The 14,385-nt window shown below is 37.0% G+C and overlaps 1 protein-coding gene across 7 annotated transcripts in view; it reads left to right on the top strand.

The window, feature by feature from the left end:
* The window catches only part of LOC131653133 (uncharacterized), a 45,492-nt gene that overhangs the window by 17,093 nt on the left and 14,014 nt on the right, over positions 1–14,385 (top strand). For all 7 annotated transcript variants that reach the window (XM_058923203.1, XM_058923204.1, XM_058923205.1 and 4 more), the window contains 10 exons: positions 200–480; positions 3,258–4,810; positions 4,910–6,126; positions 9,343–9,471; positions 9,595–9,750; positions 11,223–11,789; positions 11,879–11,950; positions 12,046–12,450; positions 12,570–12,753; positions 12,832–13,597. In XM_058923203.1, the coding sequence (XP_058779186.1) occupies positions 200–480; positions 3,258–4,810; positions 4,910–6,126; positions 9,343–9,471; positions 9,595–9,750; positions 11,223–11,789; positions 11,879–11,950; positions 12,046–12,450; positions 12,570–12,753; positions 12,832–13,597 (5,330 nt within the window). The remainder of the gene's footprint in view (positions 1–199; positions 481–3,257; positions 4,811–4,909; positions 6,127–9,342; positions 9,472–9,594; positions 9,751–11,222; positions 11,790–11,878; positions 11,951–12,045; positions 12,451–12,569; positions 12,754–12,831; positions 13,598–14,385) is intronic.

Below are 14,385 nucleotides of genomic sequence, written 5' to 3'. Positions count from 1 at the left end.
GATATGATTTTGTTTCTTACTAGTAGATCCATAGTTGTGATCTTTAATCCCTAAATTTTTGTAAATTTTCATTTGTCATATTGAGGTTGGATTTAAATTCCGCCACTCTCCCACATCTCCTACACATGGTATTTTCTTTCACATGGTATTTTCTTTTTCCATCTTCTCTCTTTTGAATCCCAATACTTCCTGATTCCAGGTTTATGTGCTCATAGAATCAATGAAAGTATACTTCTCTCCTTCAATATATGGCGCGTTCATTGACTTTATCACTCATCTGGACTCACTGCTTGTAAAGGACGAGTCTGAAATCTTGAACAGTGTTTATCCTTCGAATATTGTTTCAGATGTCCCAACATATTCTACTTTTGGTCTATCCATTATTTCAAGACTGGGTTCAATAGATCTAGAAGTTGACCTTGAAAATGGAGGAGACAACAGCTCATTGCTCACAGTTTCTTTGCAAGAAATATATGTACGGTATGTTCAAAATTTCCCCTTTTCTGCCTCTCTTAATGATGGAAAATATGCATTTTGAACAATCACCCTTCATATCCTCCTTACATTTTATGGTAATAATTATAAAAACTTGCAGTTGGTTTGCTGTGTATATTATGTTTTGTTAAACTGTTCTAGTAGATGCCGTTGAGGTGTTGTTTTTTGCTAAGAAATACATGATTGCTGAAAGCTATATTAAGTTCCAGGCTTTTCCTTTGGTCTTTTCAAGTCTTAACTTAACTATGCAGCCTGGTATAGTAGTGTTGGACTTTCCGCCTTAATTGCGGTCCGCCCCTAGTCCCCTTAATTGCGGCATTTTAGCTTATCTTCATTGCAACCCCTAACACCTTCATTGTGTTGGCTTTGAAGGGGTGGATTTAGTCTCACATTGTTTTGAGATATGGCCTGTGTTGTGTCTATAAGTGGGAGCAATCCTCACCCTACAAGTTTGTTTTGTAGAGATGAGTTAGACCCAACCACAATTTTTGAAATGGTATCAGAGCCTATCCTAGATCCATTGTTGGGCTTCCTGCATCGTCCAAGCTTTAGACAGACTCATTGAGGCCCAAGCGTGAGGGGTGTGTTGGACTTTCCGCCTTAATTGCGGTCCGTCCCTAGTCGCCTTTGAAATTTCTGGTATAGGCAAAACATGTTAATACTGATGTTCCAACATCAGAACATGATATCAAGACAGATGTTGTGACATCTGCTCCTGATACAGAATAATAGCTTGAATCTATAACTTATGCAGAAAGATAAATCACAGGATGCCAACCAGCACAAATCACAAGTTAAGACCAGTGTCTCAACACAAACCACAATGTCAGGACAAATGTCTTGACATCATCTGCTGACAGAACACATTTTTACCAAACAGAAAAGTATACAGAATTCAATTGTAGAATGATAAATAACATAATCAGTTGTTAACCCAGTTCAGTGCAACAACACCTAATCTGGTGGCTACCGAGTCAAGAAGGAAATCCACTATCAGTAGTATCAATTCAAAGCTAAACAATCCCAATTTACAACTTCTCACTTAATCACTACCCAATGCAACTTCTACCTAGAAATCGACATCTAGATATGAGAAATCGATATCTCACTCTCAATCACCGCAGTGATAAACAAACAGTCCCGATCCCAGTTATTGTTTCAAAACAAGTCACAATCCTAGTGACAAAACTAATCACAAACTAGTGATAACAGAAGATTACACTTCTAGAACAAAATCCCTAGTTTTGGTTCAAAGCTGCAACTAAAACTTAAGACTTCTAACCTTTCCCTAATTTTACAATTGTGTGAGAGTTGATTTCATTAGGTCTAGTTCTTCTCTTTAAATACTACTCAGCTGTCCATGGGCTTTGAAATCTTTACCCAGGTATTACTTGATCCACAAGCTGAGAGATGCAACAAATCTGTAGAGAAATCTCTTGAATGTTGGAATAAATCTTCAATTTTCCTAAATTGTCCAATCATCCAATTTTAGAAACTTTAATTTTGTTGAAGATTTGATTCTATAGTTTCAGATTAAATCTTCTTGACCTGCGAATATTATTGAGATATATCTGAAAGAAATATCACAAAATCAAATCAAATCTGTCAAGATTTAAAACAGTCTGTACTGATGTTCTGGTTCAATATGTTACAACATCTGTCTTCAATGTAAGCTCAAACTCTGCTATATCAGTATATGATCAAGATGTTATGACATCTTGCTCAGCATTTGTCCTGAACCATGTTTTAGTGAAATTGTTGCCAATCCTAAAACCATGGTACTAATGGCCTTAATTGCGACACTTTGCCTTGCCTTCATTGCAGCCCCTAACTCCTTTATTGTGTTGGTTTTGAAGGGGGTGGATTTAGTCCCATTTTGCTTAGAGATATGGCATGTGTTGTGCCTATAAGTGAGGGCAATCCTCACCCTACAAGCCGGTTTTGCAGGGATGAGTTAGGCCCAACCACAATTCTTTAGTGGAAATGCATTAAAAAAAATCTTCAACGCAAGCAGTAAAAGAGCTGCCAAAACTCTATTCTACGCTTCATCGCTGCTTTTGGGGCACAGCTAGTGCCACATTGCTTTTGTTGCACAACATGCCTATATTGACAACATAATCAACAATAGTGTGACTTTGGACTGGTTTAAGTGTGACTATCTAATTTGGATGCATATAAATATTGTTTTGCCCCTTAGTCGCTCCCCTCAAAAAAATAAATTATGATTTCTCCTGGGATAGGATGTCTATTTGGTAAATTTAAATCCCACATTGAAAAGAGATAAGACATGAAAAAGTTATTCATTTGTGCCACCCACCAGTTTTTTTATGCCCCAAACTCAACAGCGCTGGCTGTTAGGGGTCTGCTAACCAAAACATTGAAAAAGACAAGGCATAAAAAAAGCTTATAAAGATTGACAACTCTCACGTGGCGAACCAATTTTATAAGTATGAGTTAATCCCAATATAAAAAATAACTTAAGATGGTGTTGGAGCCTGTCCAAGTTCCAAAGGAGCACCAGCTATTGGCCCATTCAGTCCACTCTTGATGTCCAATTTTGGGCGTAATGAAGTGTATTGAGAGTCCCACTTTGGATGAAAAGACCTGAAAATGTAATCATATGTGGGAGGGAGGCATCCCTCACCCTCACCTTAGTTTTGTAGGGTTGAACAAGGCCGAATTCAAGATATCATTATATATTATTTTATATTCTTACAATGTCTACTGAATAAAATATTTGCATTTTGGTTTACTTTTTGCAGGTTTGCTTCTGCTGAATTTCAGGAGTTATTTATCAGTATGAAGTCTGTGGGGATCCGTACTAATGAAGTTGAAGAAGAAAAAGACGTCTGTTTTGTGCTTTTAACAGGGAATTCATCATCTCCTAATACTGCCGTCCCAGTATATTCTGTTCCTCTACCAAGTATTGAACTTGATCAATATTCTGATGAAGCTATGTTGGCCGATGCATGTTTTTCAATGCATTATGAATCCCCCAGAACTGATTTAGCATGCCACAAGTGTTTTATTTATCTAAGTAATGCTGATATCCACTGCTACCCGCATATTGTTGGACTGCTTGTTGGGTTCTTTCGTAGATTGTCTGCATATACCACTGGTTCTGAGAAATCCTCCACGAGTAATACTGTGGATATCACAAAAACTTTCTCAAGCTTTGGGTTGCAAAAGTTTGGATTCTCAAATTATTTTGAAGTTGGTTCTGCTGATTCTGAATGCATTCCATTTGATTGCTTTCCGTTTGTTACACTTTACAATTCTGGTCCTCTTCATAATCTAGAGAGCTCCCTCATGTATCCCATTCCCGAGTGGAGAAACCATTTCGCTCTGAGGGATAGAAAAATAATTAGTCCTACATGTTTCCACATCTCTTCCTCAAAATGCAAGTCAAATTTCAGAAAATTTCTTGAATCTGGGATTGCAAGAATCTCCGATAATTTTTCGATTGAGTTGCAGCTGTATGGAATAAGAGCCCATTTTCATGACTCATCATGCATTATTGGATCAATCATAGTGCCTACATGCAAATCTTCCCTATTATTTTGTGAAGACAGTATGGACATATTGTCTTCTTCTGAGGGATTGGTACTTACGTCATCTTGGGGGCCTCACACTTTTCAGGATTATCTATGGGGTCCTTCCACTGATAATTTATCCCCTATTTTAAACGTAAGGGTCAGGAAAGCCTATAACTTATCTTCAACTGTTAATTTAGAAGTATGCATCGGCATTCAACATGTGTACTGCATGCTGCCCTCTGAATATCTCTCCATCATCATTGGTTACTTTTCACTCTCTGATTGGAATGGTTATTCTGGTGATCAGTTTTCCTTTGATGAGCAAGGTGATATAGCTCTAAACAATGAAATAAACATTACATACAAGTTTGAAATCTTGGATTGCAATCTTGTTTTACCAGTGGAAAGTAATGAACATCAATTTCTGAAGGTTGAATTGCCGCAGCTTTATTGTTGTTTCATTGAGAATTCTTGTTTTGATGATGTATTGAAGGACATCCCAAAGGAATGTTTGGTTCCTATTCATAAGCTCTCCCAAAGAAATAATTGTCTAAATATATTTGGTCGAGATTTGAATGTGTCTTTCCTTTTCTGCACAAATAATATGCTTGGTTTAGCAACAAATGAGTGGAATACAGAATTTGTAACAATTTCTTTAATTGTGCCCATAAATGCTGATGTTTGGGTCAGAATTCCCTGTGAAAGTGAATCTAATAACAAAAGCTCTTCATCCATATGTTTAATGACATGCATCAGCAGTTGTCATATCATTGCTGAAGGTTTGACTTCTACATATTTTGATAATGTTTTTCTTGCTCATTTGCTTTTATATTGTTGGATTTTGTAATTGTACTCATGAAACTTCCGTTCATAAACAGATAGCTACTTTTTTTATGGATGCATGGCTATATTGGATGTTATTGAGGGATTCTCTTCGGTTGGCGATCAATCCAAATGTTTCAAAACTGATGTTCTGCAATTTCTCCATTCCAAGAGAAGCTTAAAGGAAACTGGAACAGCTTTGTCAACTCTGACACCATCAACCATTACACTGACCGAAGTGAAATGTTGCACTCAATCATTGATGATAAGTTTCTGTCACAGACACGATGGTGTCGTGGAATCTATAAGCAAGGGTGATTTTAAGTTTACTTGTTCTGCGTCCTTAGTTGATGATTCTTTGGTATCATTGGATTTGAGGTTCTCTAGATTGGTGATTTACTCTTCACACGATTCTGTCTTGGCAAAATGTGCGTCAACTTCCTCTTCCATGTTTGTACTTTGCATCTGTTTTTCTATGTCTATTGACAATAGGAATGAGCTCAATCTTTGTCTTTCCTCTCTTGATATATGGCTTCATTTGTCTGAGTGGACTGAGATTGTTAATTTTCTCAACCATCTCTATTTACCTCTGGAGAAAACTTCTATGGATCCAGCATCCGAGCATTTGTCTGTAGATACTGGTACTTCTATAAAAGAAGCAGAATTAAAAGATGAATCTAGTTTCCTTGGTTCAGGAAGTACCTCAATACCTTTTACTAGTCAGGAGACTGAGAATGCTGTCTTATTGATTATTAGGTCGGAAAACGTTTGTATCACATTTCACATTCCCATCTGGACTAGTGAAGAACCAAATGTGGAACTTCATCGTGCTGAAAGTCGAAATCTGACAACTCTAAATGTGTCCTCTGATTTCGTTGAAGAAAAGGATGCAGAGTTTCTTACCGTTTCTGTCAGCGTGAATGGTTTTGAATTAGTTATAAGAAGCAGGGATATCCAACTCAAGTCTAATATGGAAAGAATGAGCAGTGCAATAATATTTGTTGTGAATGGAAGTCACACATCTTTACCACTTCTTGATATAATCCAGGTTCATGTGGATGCTGTCCTATGTAAAAGTCATACAGGTAACACAACAGTCACAGTAGAGCTTATATGCGACCAATCAGATATATGGCTTTCGCATCCTGCATTTTATTTATGGGGTGCTTTAAAATTTGATGTTCCTAAATCGGAATCTTCTCAATATTCAACCGGAAGCATTTCTTTCAAATTCCAAATGAGGAAGGTTTCTGTTCTACTAACAGATGGAAAGGTACGTTGGTAATATTTAATGTTCAACTTATATGACTTTATCTTTCTTGATCTGTCTCATTTTCTCATTCATTAGAGTTTGCTTCTATTTTTCTTTCTTCTGGTTCATTATTTTCAAATATATTTTTCTTATACATAATAAGTATACCTTTAGAACAGTGGGTCCTGACACAGTTCCAATTGGGCCCAAGGAATCCTAAGATGTTTAATATCACTGGTTTAAGACAAGTTAAGTTTGTATTAAGTTAGAACAGTTGGTTAGTATTGAAGTTATGGGTTTTAGATAAAATAGGAAGAAATATGATTATAGTGTTATATGACGTAATAAATTTGATACTTTCATGAGAGATTCTCTCTTGTATATAAATTGGCACAACCTCTCATCTCATTGTGATATACAAGTAACTATTCTATGTTATTTAACTTGGTATACCAAGCAGGTTAGAAATCCTAATTTTATCTATGGGTTTTGCTGCCGTCAAGGATAACCCTAATTTACTTTTCAGTTTGGTTATTAGGTGTCTAAGAAACACTATTGTCAGGCCTAAAACAGTCACCGGATTTCTGCTGCTGCTGCTGTCGGAGAATTATTTACTGCCATCAATACTAACGTGTGCCCTACTATAAAAGCCAGAGGCCGCCGATCTATCGCTAAAAACTATGCCACCAAAATAACGGTCACACGCTGCCACAAACCGTCATTAAAAATTGATCCGGCATGCGGGGCCCACAGGCCACCCTATGGTTGCCGGTTTTACTGCGATTTGTTTCATCTGACTCGGTTTTCCTTTCTGATGATTCTGTTGGGATTGGGACAACTTTCTGTATATGGGTCCCATGTTTGACATGTGTTTTGGAGATTTCTTTGTCGTTATAGGAAACTATATCAATGCTACCAAATAGAGAATATTCAATGCAAAATGTTAAGCTGTAACCCCTCTTTATAGGGATACAAGATCCCAAATCCTAACTAAATTAGGAAACAAATCATAATAATAACCTAGTGTTGGAAATTCTATCTATATTTGCAGTTCACTCCTAGTTACATAAGTGCGGCATTTGGGTTGTCTTTATTGCAGCCTCCAACTTCTTTATTGCGTTGGGTGTAAAAAGATGTATTTTGTCCCGCATTGCCGAGAGATATGGCTTGTGTAATGTATCTTAAGCTTGGGCAACCCTCATCTTACAAGTTGGTTTTGTAATTTGAGTTAGGTCCGCCTCAATTTCTAAGATTAAGTAATAGGTAAGCTAATCTTAGGAGATAATCTTAGCCCCAGTAAGATTAGAAACTGATCATAGAAGATAAATGTATACTCTAACATAATCTAAAGATATTAGAAAACTTATTTTTTTATATCCGTATTACACTCCTCCTAAAGCTAAAGCTTACCATGCTTTACAATTGTTACAGATATACCATTAGAAAGAGAAAATATAACACGACATTATCAGACCTAAAGAAGATATTTTTGGGATTAACCAACGGGAAAACCAAAAACAACCAATTAAGTTTGTGCCCCAGAACTCTCCTCCGACCAACCATTAGAGAAATTACAGTTGATTCTCATGAACAACGGTTAGCTAAGCCAAATAGGCTTGCATTCTAACACTAGCGGAAGCCTAAACAAGTGTTAGACTGAAATGATGGTGTCAATGGCCTCACAATGGTGAACCAAATCGATACGATAGATTGAGTTCTTGAAATAATTGTATGTAGTCAAAACCATGATTATCAAAATCACGATCTAAATCTTAATATATTACGACTTTATGATCTCACTCACCCCTAACGATCTAGATCTTAAGTAGAATCGTGTGTGGTAGTCAAATTGTGAAGAAAAAAAAGGTAAAATCAATGATTATGTGTGATTGGCCAATTCTGGCCACAATTGGCCATTTTCCAGCCACCACCTTTACAAGCATAGAAGGATGACAAGATACAAAGGCACAATAATTTCGGTTCGGTGGCGTCCTTTTTCCCACGAATACACTTGTCTATGAAAATATCATGTAGAAATACTTCAAATATGTATTATTTTCTGTTTAAGTAGTATCTTACGATTTTTGTTACGACCTGATGTTTTGCGATCTTGCTACCTCCTCTCGATCTTACAAAAATAATTGAGTAGGATCTTCCGATTTTAGTTACGATCTTAGCATCCCCTCCCTTTCTTATGCAAGATGCCGATTTTGACAACCTTGGCCAAAACAATATTAGCCCCAAAAGGATCATGGAAGGGAGCAAACCGAGGTGTCAAAAGCCAAGCTAAAGTTGAAGCACTATAAACAGAGAACTCATAAACTGTAACTCAAATAGTAGTACTGATTGAATGACCGGATCATACAAATGATCCCTATAGTGTACTGAGGAAGCATCAAAGAGTTGAAGCACAGCTGCTCCACAATTAGAGCTTCAGATGATGTTATCGCTAGCACTGAACATGCTAAAATTGCTTTTTGTTGGTGGCAAGCTGGAAGACTTTGATGTTCAATGGTTTGCTCGTCCTTTTGGAGCCACCTTCGACAGAGGTTGCGGTCTAAAACGCGCAGGTCAATTACGCTAAACAGTGGAGAACGTCTGAGGAATTGGCAATGAACTTGCTGGACAATTTTTCAAGCAGCGGTAGATGAGATATAGCACTGCTAAAGAATTGGGTCAACATGTGATTGCACTCGAATCCCTAAAATAAGGAAAAACTTTGAAACAAAGAAAAAGAAAGAGGGTCCAACAAAAGGATTCTAAACACAAGTACACAACTTTTAGCAAAACTTTCAGAAACTCAGCAGTAGAGTCGTTGAGACGAAACGATGGTACCGCTCTGGTGGTACCATTTTGAAGTAATGGACTTAAAATAAAATAAGAATGATATGATTATTAACATGATATAAAAGACTAAGCACTAACCTTTATTTATTGGGATACAAAACTTCCAATCCTAAACAAGTAGGGAAAATAGTAAAGAGATCATAATAATAACTAATTAATATGGAAACTAGTCTTAGAATGAGTTCATTGGAGGATTATGTAATGGCCAATAGATTGCAATGCCATAGGTATGAATGGGTTCATGGGCTGTTGTCTGAATGAAATTTATCAAAGAATATAGGAAACTAGTTTAGCCGTTGACGGAATGTTGATAAAGAGTGTAAGGTTTTTGATTCCTCACATTTTGTTTTTTCTTGTCTCACACTGTAAGCCTTGTTTCATGTCTTGTAGTGGAGCTATAATGGGCCTCAGCTGGAAGTTGTTGTGAGAAGCATCCTCTTCCATGCATCTGCAAGTGGAAAGCACCTGGAATGTTCTTTCACAGGCGATCTTCAAGTGAACTATAAAAACATTGAAAAGGTATATTGAGATTACGTTACTTTTGTTTTTGTTTTTCACTGATACAAACCATTATTGTTGTTTTATTCATTTTGCATTAACAGTTAACTGTTGCTTATGTGTTTGTATGGTGATAAATTGAAGGTGTCATGGGAGCCATTTGTTGAGCCTTGGCAGTTTCTTTTCACTTTGACCAGGGATCAAGAAATCAGTGTTCTTCCAAACAGGTCCCTTTCAACTGATATCATTCTCGAATCAACAACTCAGCTGAACATTAATATTACAGAGTCATTGGTAGAGGTATGTAATTTTTTGTTTCAGATCAGAATTTCTTTTTCATTTTGTCTTGTTTATTGAAACATGTTTCTTGAGATGACACTTCTAAATAATCTGTTACCAGTATATGGATAGCTATGGAAGTGACTCGGTCTGGTTGTTCTATTGTGGTCTATCATTTTGATTTGCCTTACGGATTAATGGATAACTTTTTTCCATTATAACTTAACACTTATAATTGTTAGAATCAAATGCTGGAAAACTTACTTGATTGAATAAGAAAAGGCCAATAAATAGGCTTATTCAATATCACACGATTTCCCTAACTGCCCATTACACGTAGAGCAGTTTATTCCTTCCTAAAATCTAGGAACTGATTTTGACTGAAGCAATAAAATAGCTAACAATAAGCTGACACATACTAATATTCTGCAATACCTAATTTTATTTAAATAAATATCTAAATACTAATCTTAACAATAATTGTATACTAAGAAAAACCTAAGTCCACATTGAAAAGAAAGAAGGTTTGAAAAGAGTTTATAAAGAGTAGCATACCTCAAAAAGCCGGTTTTGTTGAGATGAGTTAGATCCAACATAAATTTTAAGGTGGTATATGAAGCTATAATTCGAATCATCCACCATATTATTTACACACCAAGCTCAATAGTATTGTGTGTGAGGATGTATATTGGAAAAAAATCCAGCTCTCCCATATTGAAAAGAGATCAATCTGAAACGACTTTAGCAAGAGTCTCACACGCTCACCTTAAAATCTGGTTTTTGTAAGAATGGGTTAGTTTCAATATAAAAACCTAATTTCTTATTGTTAGTTATGTTACTATGTTGGAGTGGGGTGGGTTCAAACTCCCATTCATATTCCCAACCCCTTATACAACACACCCAAACCACCTATCGTACCTTCTATCTAGTTGACACATTCTAAGTGTTAAGAAGTGTGGTTAGGCCTAATTCAACCCTACAAAACCGGCTTGTAGGGTGAGGATTGCCCCCACTTATAAGGACATGTTCAGGCCATATATTGTCCGACGTGGGACTCTTAACACACCCCCTCACGCCCAGGGCTAGACAACTGGAGCGTGGAAATAAATGGTGGGTGACCCGATAGCAGAAATCATAGAAGGTGGCCCATCGGATCTTAAACGAGGCTCTTGATACCATGTTAAGAAGTATGGTTAGGCCTAACTCAACCCTACAAAATCGGCTTGTAGGGTGAGGATTGCCCCCACTTATAAGGACATGTTCAGGCCATATATTGTCCGATGTGGGACTCTTAACACTAAGTATCATCTTTCCCATTCATAGATTTGAAGATTTTCTCTCGATCTTGTGCTCTAAAACAGATATCTCTTTGTTTTTTTATATACCAGTATTTTTCAGCCTTAACCTTGGTTTCTTTTGTATACATATTGAGCCTCTCCTTATGAAAAGTTACCCACTATTTATACTGTACTTATTTGCCTTGTTTCTTTCAGTGTGTTTCACGCACTGCAGAGATGTTGGATGATGCCTTGGGTCTGATGCAATTGAAAGATCATGAAGGAAACAAATTCTTACATCCACCATGTGCTGAATACATTTGTGCAAGAAAATGTGCTGCTCCTTATGTTATACAAAACTTAACCTCTGTACCACTTCTATATCATGTATATAATGGGCTTAGCAATCCTAATGATATCTATGACCCAGATTTGAATCATGCAAAATATGTGCAACCAGGTTCTGCAAGTACAATATACATGGATGAAAATGCTGAACAACAGCATTACAGACCTTATCATTCTTCTGATAGTCTAAATGAGCAAAGGTCAAGTGGCTTAGCTCATCGTTATATTATGGTACAGCTTGAAGGAACATCTATGCTGTCTGATCCAATTTCAATGGATTTAGTTGGATTAACATGCTTTAATGCTAATTTCTCCAAGTCATATAATGAAAATGATGATGATGGTAGAATGAATACTGCCCCGACTTTTGTTGTTCCTGTTGTTTTAGATGTTTCTGCGTTACGCTATAGCAAGTTGATTCGAATATACTCAACTGTAAGTATAAAATGACTTTTATCCTTTATGATGATGTTTCCATTTACCCCATGCATTATTTTCATATAAACCAACTCTTTGACATATAGGTTGTTCTTATGAATGCAACTTCTGCACCGCTTGAGCTGCGGTTTGATATTCCATTTGGTGTGTCACCAACGGTACTTGGTTCCTTCTAATACTTCACAGTTCGAGTCTATGTAGCATTGTTATTTTTGTAATAATACTTGTATGACATATACTTTTATTACTTCAGATATTTGATCCTATACACCCTGGGCAACAGTTTCCACTTCCACTACATTTGGCTGAAGCTGGTTGTGTAAGATGGCGGCCAATGGGGAACTCTTATCTGTGGAGTGAAGCTCATAAACTCTCAAATCTTCTCTCAGTAAATAGCAAAGTAGGAAATTTTAAATCTTTCATCTGCTATCCATCTCATCCAAGTAGTCATCCATTTCGATGCTGTTTATCAGTTAAGAGTATCAGCTTGACTTCATCTGGCTGGCTGAAAAATAATCTCTCTGTTAATGACGCAAAGAAGCACTATATCCATCACTTGATCCTTAGTGCTCCATTAGTAATTAACAACTTTCTTCCTAAGGAAATTTTATTGATTAGCGAGAGTGGTGGGCTAAATCATACTGTGAGAGTTTCAGAGGTTTGTGATGGTTGTTTCCAAATTCCATATGGATGATTATATACTTCAGATTAGGTAGTTTATGTTCCTATTCTCCCTGGCAGTGTAACGGTCTAAAGGCTACATGTTTTCTTTTGCAGGTGGAAACTTCTATTTATCATATTGATCCTTCTCATGACCTAGGACTAGAGATCTGCATTGATGGATTTAAATGTTGTGATTTTAAGTTTCCTCGTTTAGAAACTTTCTGCACAATGGCCAAGCTCAGTGCAACTAAGTTTTCAATATCTGAAACGCTGATATTCGAACCAAATAATTCAAATGGCAAGTGATTTCATTTTTAGGTTGTTTGTCTTCTTATGAGTGCATTCTTTATAAGTATTTTCTTGCTCTCATTTGTAGGACATATTTCTGTTACGGTGGAGAAGGTGATGGATGCATATTCAGGTAGCAGAGAACTTATTATTTTTGTTCCCCTTATCTTGTATAACTGCATGGGTTTTCCGTTGTGTGTGAAGGAGGCCTCTAGTGAAATCGATGAAAGGGGATTTGTCATACCTTCATATTACGATGTTGGTGTAAATGAAACAAATTCTTCTAAAAAGGATGGACTTGCTGTACTTTCCTCCTGCCATGACTTACATGCTGATGTTTCTTGTGAGCCAAGAAGCCACTTGAATAATCATACCATTTCATGTAGAAAGGATGGTATTCCAGATTCTATTGGTTTTTTAAGTAAGTCTGCATTATTTGGGAATTACCATGGCAATTTGGGAAGGCAACAAAGAAAAAGTAATTCCCCAGTTCGAAGTAGTTCTTTTGGAATATTGAAGCGAACACTGAACTCAAGGGTCCAGTCAACTTGGAAGCATTCAGGTTCTTGTAATAATGTGCACGAAAAGGTTGTGCCATGCATGTATTCTCCAAGCCCTAGCTCCCCGGTAAATGATGTTTCTGTTAAAGTAAGTGGGTGTTTTCCAAAAGACGTGTGGGAGAAGATGCCATATTCTTTATGGTCAAACTCATTTTCTCTGCTACAGCCAAGTGGCTCAAGTACTATATGTGTCCCTCAACTGGCTTCAAATTCTGCATTTATTCTGGCCGTGACTTCTATCTCAGTTGCCGAACCATTTGTTGGGAGGACAAATGCAATCTCTTTCCAGCCTAGGTAATATCAGCGTTCATGGATTATGCTATTATTGATGTATGTTTATGTGCCTCTCTTTAAAAGGTTAACATTTTGGGGAATGATACAGATATATAGGCTTTTGCTACACCTATCTAATTATAGTTCTTAGATTTTGGGTTGGACCTAATTCGAATTTTACTAAACCGGCTTGTAAAGTAAAGACTGCCTTCACTTATAAATTTATGTTGAAGCCCGTCATCCAATGTGGGACTTTTAATACACATCCCGACGCCTAGGATTAGACATTTGTAGCGCGACCCGATAGCAATGACCTCTTAGTAGAGAGTCAAATGAATCTTGGATAAGCTCTGATATCATATTAGGTTTTCATATTGGGCCTATCTCATAGTTACAAAACTGGCTTGTGGTCAGGAGTGCCATTTTTTATAAATTTTACTCAGCCTTTATCTTTATTCTTCGGGTCTTGAGTTTTTTTAGTACACCCTCTCACATCCAAAACTATTGGTCTTATTGGGTGTGGATCATAAATAATGGCTGGCCCAAATCGATAGACTCTGTACCATCTTATAATTTGGGTGGGCCTAACTCAACCCTCGCAAAACCGACTAGTATGGTTAAGATTGTCCCCACTTATAAAGATTCTTGTCTAGATCTTTATTCTTTCTTCTTTTTGTCAAGTTTCTTCCCTTCTCTAACACACTTCCTTTTTTCTGTGCTTTTCGGGCCATTGTCCTCCTTTCCCCATCACCTTCCGACCCGGGGAAACCGGAAGGGAAAGGAAAACGGAACAATTTTCTTTTTGACTC

Source organism: Vicia villosa, linkage group LG2, assembly GCF_029867415.1.
Source record: "Vicia villosa cultivar HV-30 ecotype Madison, WI linkage group LG2, Vvil1.0, whole genome shotgun sequence".
Taxonomy (NCBI): Eukaryota; Viridiplantae; Streptophyta; class Magnoliopsida; order Fabales; family Fabaceae; genus Vicia; species Vicia villosa.
The sequence above is the reverse complement of the archived record's forward strand: the minus strand, read 5'-3'. Positions and strand labels throughout refer to the sequence as shown.